At 41.4% G+C, this 8,502-nt stretch overlaps 1 protein-coding gene across 1 annotated transcript in view; it reads left to right on the top strand.

The window, feature by feature from the left end:
* The window catches only part of LOC138964516 (N-acyl-phosphatidylethanolamine-hydrolyzing phospholipase D-like), an 11,980-nt gene extending 3,532 nt beyond the window's left edge, over positions 1 to 8,448 (top strand). The window contains exons 5-6 of the mRNA XM_070336494.1: positions 864 to 978; positions 4,119 to 8,448. Of these exons, the coding sequence (XP_070192595.1) occupies positions 864 to 978; positions 4,119 to 4,250 (247 nt within the window). The 3' untranslated portion in view covers positions 4,251 to 8,448. The remainder of the gene's footprint in view (positions 1 to 863; positions 979 to 4,118) is intronic.
* Positions 8,449 to 8,502: the final 54 nt, after the last annotated feature.

Below are 8,502 nucleotides of genomic sequence, written 5' to 3'. Positions count from 1 at the left end.
TGTGTGTGTGTTCGCTGCTGCAGCCATTCCTGTTGGTGCATATCATCCCAGGTAAGAAAGAAAGAGAGAGAGTGTGAGTGTATGTGTGTGTGTTTGCGCGGCCATGTGTGTATGTGTGTGTGTGTGTGTGTGTTCGCTGCTGCAGCCATTTCTATTGGTGCATATCATCCCAGGTAAGAAAGAGAGAGAGAGAGTGTGAGTGTATGTGTGTGTGTTTGCGCGGCCATGTGTGTGTGTTTGCGCGGGTATGTGTGTGTGTTTGCGCGGCCATGTGTGTATGTGTGTGTGTGTTCGCTGCTGCAGCCATTTCTATTGGTGCATATCATCCCAGGTAAGAGAGAGAGCGAGAAAGAGAGAGTGAGTGTGTGTGTGTATGTGTGTGCATGATCGCACGAGCTTGTGTTTGTGTGTTTGTGTGTGTGTGTGTGTGTGTATATGAGACAGACAGAGGCCCAGTGGTACTGTAGATTATGCTGCACATTTCAAGATAATAAATAGACAGCTTCTATTTTGCACCACCCACTATTCTCAGTGTGCCATGCTGGATCACTCGAGGTCAAGGGAATGAAGAATCAAGTGAAATTGCTTTATTATTTTGTATCAAATGTGCTTTTACGTCATATTTCCTCTCCATTTATCTGTCAGGCTCTCTCTCTGGGCCTTTTATTTATAATGGAATGGTCTTTTTATTTCTCGCTCTCATGCGCAGTCACCATTGTTTTGTTTGTGATAACATTTCATCTGTTGATATTCATTACATGAGAGGAATGATTGGTTGAAGCTCAGTCACAAATGTCCTCTGACTGATCGGAGGCGGCCATTGCTTTTTCAAGTTTTTACAAAGGAAATCAATTTGTCACCAGGTGGTTTATGGGCCCTCAGCATGTCGACCCAGCACAAGCCCTGGATGTCCACACAGACATCAAGGCAAAGCACTCCATTGGGATTCACTGGGGAACCTTTGTTCTCACATATGAGGTATGTCATCATTGGCTATTTTGCTTAACATGTCATAAAATCAGTGTTGAAAAAGTTGAAGTTAATAAGATGATGATTCTTCTAAATCTGTTGTACGAACGAAACTGAGTGCCGTTTTGATTCTATCTATAATACATCTGTGTTACCAACAAAAATGTGTGGCTTTTTGATTTAATCTGAAGCACAATAAATCTGTTGTGCCGACAAAACTGTATGCATTTTTGGTTGTCTAACTTTGAAGGTATTTTTCTTGACACGCTAGCAAAAATCCTGTCAATTAAATTACATATTCTTACTCCAATTCTCATAAATGCATTGATTTCAATCTCACACGCTAGATGTCGAAAAACTACTCAAATGACCTGCCCTTGCAAGGGTGGTAACCAAGCTAAAAACAGACGCCATAGCCGTTGCTATGCCCTGTCCCACCTGGTTACCCATAACCCACCCCGCAGCACGTGAGCGCCGGAACTGAAACCTCTGCTGAACAATCCTTCTCATTGCGGTCAATGCGCATGCGCCAATCTTGGTCGTTACTTCCCCCTCGAAATCTGTTACTTCCGCTTGGACAGTTTATCTCAAAATGGCGACTACACAGTCAGAACGGTTCACAGAGCAATGGTTCAACACACAGAGAGCAATGGTTCAACACACTGAGAGCAATGGTTCAACACACTGAGAGCAATGGTTCAACTCAGAGAGAGCAATGGTTCAACACACAGAGAGCAATGGTTCAACACACAGAGAGCAATGGTTCAACACACAGAGAGCAATGGTTCAACACACTGAGAGCAATGGTTCAACACACTGAGAGCAATGGTTCAACACACAAAGAGCAATGGTTCAACTCAGGGAGAGCAATGGTTCAACACACAGAGAGCAATGGTTCCACACACAGAGAGCAATGGTTCAACACACAGAGAGCAATGGTTCAACACACTGAGAGCAATGGTTCAACACACTGAGAGCAATGGTTCAACACACAAAGAGCAATGGTTCAACTCAGGGAGAGCAATGGTTCAACACACAGAGAGCAATGGTTCAACACACAGATCAACACACTAGAGAGCAATGGTTCAACTCAGAGAGAGAGCAATGGTTCAACACACAGAGAGCAATGGTTCAACACACAGAGAGCAATGGTTCAACTCAGAGAGAGCAATGGTTCAACACACAGAGAGCAATGGTTCAACACACAGAGAGCAATGGTTCAACACAGAGAGCAGTGGTTCAACACACAGAGAGCAATGGTTCAACACACAGAGCAATGGTTCAACACACAGAGAGCAGTGGTTCAACACACAGAGAGCAATGGTTCAACACACAGAGAGCAATGGTTCAACACACAGAGAGCAATGGTTCAACACACAGAGAGCAATGGTTCAACACACTGAGAGCAATGATTCAACACACAGAAAGCATTGCAATGTTGAACCATTACTCTCTGTGAGTTGAACCATTGCTCTCTGTGTGTTGAACCATTACTCTCTGTGAGTTGAACCATTGCTCTCTGTGCGTTGAACCATTGCTCTCTCTGTGTTGAACCATTACTCTTTTTGGCTCTGGGCAGCTTTATTGGTCTCTTCTTGGAGGTTCCGGCGTCTCGGCTATCTCAGCTACTTAGGAACAAATAGCTAGGCCTCTCTTCTGATGTTCATGGCGCTTTTGTGGGCATGATCAAAGGACCTTGTTTTAAGAGGTTTAGAGGCGTCCCCTTGTTTAACGCGTAGGACTTTGTTCTTCTTACTCTGGGCCTCAGCCCCGAAGGGCAGTGAGGCACATGTGTTGTTGGGGTTTACCGGAGGATGTAGCCTTGGAGCTTATAGTTCCGTTTTTTCACGGGTTTTTCGGCCAGATTTCCTTGAATCAGAAACCTGGTCAATCTCCTGGTGTTTAATTCCCTCCTCTCGGGAGGATTCTCGCTCCGGGCGTTTTGGATTTTCTAACTGTATGGTTAGAGTTTTAAAATCCTGTTTTGTTTTGCGCTCAGTCAATTGGAACAAAGAGCCAAAAGCTCATGTTCTTGTCTCTTTACACTTTAGGTGAAAGAGGCTTCTCTTTATTGACTCTCACAAGAGGTGTTGCTACTTTCATAGGACAGTCCTATGAGTGGTGGCTTATTGAACACAAGAGGGAGGGGGGGGGGGGGCGTTCAGTCCTCCCTCTGTTCCTTTCAGGTGTTCAGGAGTCCAGAGCCTGGTGTTCTTCTCTTGCTGGTGGTGTTCCTCTCGCCTATGCGAAGTTTTGCCAACAGCTCTTTGGAGGTCTGATGACGTGTTCAATTTTTTACCTCCTGGACATCTCCTGCTCTTAACTTGATGGGGCCATTGCCTTGGCCTCGTTAGTTTCTGCAGGACAGGTTCTCTCAGGGACATAAGTAAGTTCCCTCCGCCTTTAGGAGCAATCTGCACTTATGAGAATTGGAGTAAGAATATGTAATTTAATGGAAAATTTCAATAGTAAATTTTCATTTGATTAATATACTTACCCATTTCTCATAGTTAATACCCTCCCATCCATCCCCGCTACTTAATTTCCAAAGGGTTTTTAAGAAGTCTCGAATGATTATTCCGGATGCCGGCGCTCACGTGGTGCGCGGTGGGTTATGGGTAACCAGGTGGGACAGGGCATAGCAACGGCTATGGCGTCTGTTTTTAGCTTGGTTACCACCCTTGCAAGGGCAGGTAATTTGAGTAGTTTTTCGACATCTAGCATGTGAGATTGAAATCAATGCGTTTATGAGAATTGGGTAAGTATATTAATCAAATGAAAATTTACTATTGAAATTTTCCATTTTAGTAAAAGCACTTGTATCTCTACAGTGGCATATTGTTCACCCAGATCCGAGTACATTAGGAATTTAAAGATGATGCACTTCCAAGAAAATATTTGTTTCATACAGTTAACTATTTATCATAATACTGTTTTTGACTAATCCATGCTGAACCAAGAAAAATTATGCACAGAAATAAATGCAATATAACTAAGTACATTTTGTACATATTCTTTTAAAATATTTTGTTTTGTTTAAATCAGTTGATTCCTTTTATTGGAATGAATTTGATTCATTCAATGTCATTCACAAAACCAAATTCATTTCTAAATTGTATACAACTATAAATCTGACTTATTTCTTACAGCACTACCTTCAACCTCAAGAGCTGTTGCGATCGGAGGTGGAGAAACGTCAACTGAGTCCCGACTCCTTTGTTACGGTCAGCCATGGTGCAATAACAACTTTTGGTGCGGACAACTATGACACAGTGGATTAATCAGGGATTTGTTTTATGTTTAGTTTAAAGCATTTATTTATTTTTTGAACAAAAGCTATTGGAATGAAGTTAACCCTTACACTGGTGCAATTATGTAACACATGTTACATAGCCACTGGTGAATTAACGGAGAGAAAAATAAAGAAAAACGGTCATATAGGTTGTCACATCCATGGGAGGTAATCGGAACCGACCAAACAGACTGAGCCAGTAGCGCGACATATGTCGTGACAACCAGGTGACAGTATACCTAACGTAGCGCGACATATGTCGCGACAACCAGCCTAGGGTTAACAGTGAGAACTGATGTGCATGGTTTTTGTGTGGAAAAGAAGGCATGATATTGAGCAGACACTGCCATTTTTTTTGCTGGGTTATTATAGTTTGAATGAGCCGGCACATGGTCAAATTTCATATCAATTTTCACAGTAAATTTTGTGATATGACTTGACCACAGTTTGTATTACACTAACCACATTTTTGTATATTTGTAGAATTGCCTTGTGCAGCAATCTGCACCATATTTCCACAAAGAAACATATGCATGTGTTTGAACCATGCTGGAAGTTTTTCTTGTTTGCACAAAGATCTCAAAACATATCACTTCATAATTTTTACCCTTATCAAGTTCGCCTAGTAAAATGGTTATCATGTATAACTTATTTTAGCTTACTCCTCACTGATTATGCACATTTTATCGATCTCCTGAATGAACCGACGTTTTCCCGAAACAACTTATGCAGGGTTTTCAAGCGCTGTGGAAGAGCTGTGCCCCACTTAAGTGTACAGCAAGCAATATCACTGCAGGCAACCGCCAGTGAACTGTGGCTCTGATCTGCAGATTTGTTACAACAAGAAGGGCAAAGCCCATACGACTCACATGCTTTAAACATTTTCCTACCAAAATACATGTGACCTTGACCCAAGGTCAAGGTCATCCAAGGTCATGCAACACAAAGCTGTTAATTCAAGACATAGGAAGTACAATGGTGCTTATTGGCTCTTTCTACCATGAGATATGGTCACTTTTAGTGGTTCACTACCTTATTTTGGTCTCATTTCATAAGGGTCAAAGTGACCTTGACCTTGATCATATGTGACCAAATGTGTCTCATGATGAAAGCATAACATGTGCCCCACATAATTTTTAAGTTTGAAACAGTTATCTTCCATAGTTCAGGGTCACGGTCACTTCAAAATATGTATACAATCCAACTTTGAAGAGCTCCTGTGACCTTGACCTTGAAGCAAGGTAAACCAAACTGGTATCAAAAGATGGGGCTTACTTTGCCCTATATATCATATATAGGTGAGGTATTCAATCTCAAAAACTTCAGAGAAAATGTGAAAAATGTGAAAAATAGCTGTTTTTTAGGCAACATTTATGGCCCCTGCGACCTTGACCTTGAAGCAAGGTCAAGATGCTATGTATGTTTTTTGGGGCCTTGTCATCATACACCATCTTGCCAAATTTGGTACTGATAGACTGAATAGTGCCCAAGAAATATCCAACGTTAAAGTTTTCCGGACGGACGGACGACTCGGGTGAGTACATAGACTCACTTTTGCTTCGCATGTGAGTCAAAAATAAGGCATGAGATCGATCGAACACTGCAAAACATACACATCAGAGTCAGTTATTCGCTGGGATTGCTGGTTGCAACTGGTTGACCACGTGTTATCGTAACTAGATATTATTGCTCACTGCACACTAAATCTGGGCGCAACTCTTCCACAAGGCTTAGAAATCCTGACAGAGCTACCTGTATTTCCGAACATCATCTATTAGGGTTATTCAAACTTGTACAGCAGGAATTCATCAGTCTAAGTTTGTTTGTTTGTTTGTTTGCTTAACGCCCAGCCGACCACGAAGGGCCATATCAGGGCGATGCTGCTTTGACACAGTTTAACGTGCGCCACACACAAGACAGAAGTCGCAGCACAGGCTTCATGTCTCACCCAGTCACATTATTCTGACACCGGACCAACCAGTCCTAGCACTAACCCCATAATGCCAGACGCCAGGCGGAGCAGCCACTAGATTGCCAATTTTAAAGTCTTAGGTATGACCCGGCCGGGGTTCAAACTCCCGATCACGGGGCGGACGCCTTACCACTAGGCCAACCGTGCCGGTTATCAGTCTAAGTATTGACACTCTTGGAAAGTACAGGTACAGGCAGTCTGAAACCAGTCTCATAGCACAACAGGAGAGAGGAGGTTATTTATGAATGAATCAACCTTTTCACACTTTCAACTCCTACAAACTCTGATTTTTATGTAAACCCGTGTGTCTGTTTTTGTGTTAAGAAATAATACGTCATTTGAAGTGCTTCAACTTAGTAGTCTTCTTCTTCGTTCATGAGCTTAGACTCCCACGTACACTCATGTTTTTGCACGAGTGGAATTTTACGTGTATGCAGCTTTATAGTCACGTTTGCTTTTTTTGTTTTTGTTTGTTTGTTTTTTCACAGTTGAATTGAGATTGCGTTATTATGGTCAAATTTAAATGGATAAGTTAAACATTTTAAAACATGCTTTAACCAAACAAGTCATTATATAGAGATTACACAATGTTCTATTTATAACTCACGTTGGGAATCCCGAGAGACTTTCTTTGTTTAGTGGGGCACTTACGGGGGTCGAGGCTTGGCCCCACTAAACAAAGAAAGTCTCTCGGGATTCCCAACGTGACTTACAATAGAACATTGTGTAATTTCTTTGGTACACTTTAATGCAGTAAGACGTGTGTTGTTATGTTTTTAGACACATCACTGCGTCTGTTTACATCCCATACAGGGCCTCGACGTCTAATCCGGAAGTCTGTGGTCAATGGGCGTGTTTCGTACATCCGAACTTGAATGTAGCCCGATCATTTGATGACATATTTGTCAGCTTCTGTTGTAATCTGTGCTCTCACCTTATATTGAGTTCACACGGAAACACCCTGGAGAACAAAACAAACAAGAGGATTTTGTTTTACTCTTGCAAGACAGCAACACTCTGGAAAATCAAAACATCGGCCAAACATGACGTATTTTGGAAACAAATGTTGCAATTGTGCAAGAGTGCTGTCGTTCACAAAGTTCTAGAGATTGTTTACGGTGGCCTGGCGTAAAACATAAAGAAAAGTTCTTGCAGCACATACTCATAAGGCTACAGAAAGTAAGTGCCTGTTGTAGGAATTGTCATTATCGTTCATTCTTTAACGTTCACAATCATTATTGCTCGTCGCTTTTAGATCTCACATGCAGAAACACTCTGCAGCCAACTGGAATGTGACGTCACAGCGTTCAAGGTTTCATTTCTTAGGTGCATAAAAGTTGTAAGTGGACGCAATTTAAGCAATATCCTTTCCAGATCCATGATGATAAATATAGGTGGTATGAAATTATTCCAATGTTACTGGACTGGAGATTTTGTTTCGAACCGGTAAAACATCTCCTTTTCCTTGGAGCGCCATTGTTGTTTCCAAGCCAAGCGTTGGAAGATTCGTGCGCAGCTAAAATTAGACGTACAGTGAATTTTGACTCGTTTTCACCACGAGTGCGCATGCTCAGATATTTACACAACGTTTTAGCTCTTCAAAGCGCATGCTCAGATATTTACACAATGGTTTCCTGGGTTTTTCCACAGCTTTACACCACCTTTTACCTTCTATGGAAATTAAAAAAGACGCTTTTGACCATATAAGGAACATAAATTGCAGTCAAAGAGTGTACTAATCATTATTAGAAGATCTCATTGAAAACATATTTATCATCCATTTGCTGCAGTTTAAGTACGCATGGATACGAATTGGCAAGGAAGTTTGACAAGGATGTTTTCTTAAATGTTTGGAGTGTCCTCATGAATGCACTTGTGGGTGTTGACCATTTCTTTACTTTATCATGTGCTCAGATGCATCATCATACTGGAGATTTTGGTGTAATTTTCAATTATTGCGATTAATGTGTGAATATGAAGCTGTACTTTTGTAAAGACATAAATCTTTGGGGTATATTTTATTTCCACTGCATCCTCGTCTCAGTTGTTGACAATTATTGTATGATCTTGTCACAGTGGTTTTACCTCACACTCGGGTATGCACCTCAAAGTTTCTAATTCTTTCCTGCATCAACATTGAAAAGTTTGGAGATTCTTGATTGTGTATTGGCTGTTTGAAAATACATCCTCTTTGAAATAAACAGATGATTTCTCATGGAGTGCTTCTTTACTTTTTTTCCTCAAATTTTTCTTGTATGTGGATGCAGAT

Source organism: Littorina saxatilis, linkage group LG4 (assembly GCF_037325665.1).
Source record: "Littorina saxatilis isolate snail1 linkage group LG4, US_GU_Lsax_2.0, whole genome shotgun sequence".
Classification (NCBI taxonomy): Eukaryota; Metazoa; Mollusca; class Gastropoda; order Littorinimorpha; family Littorinidae; genus Littorina; species Littorina saxatilis.
This window is presented reverse-complemented; position numbering and strand designations above follow the sequence as displayed.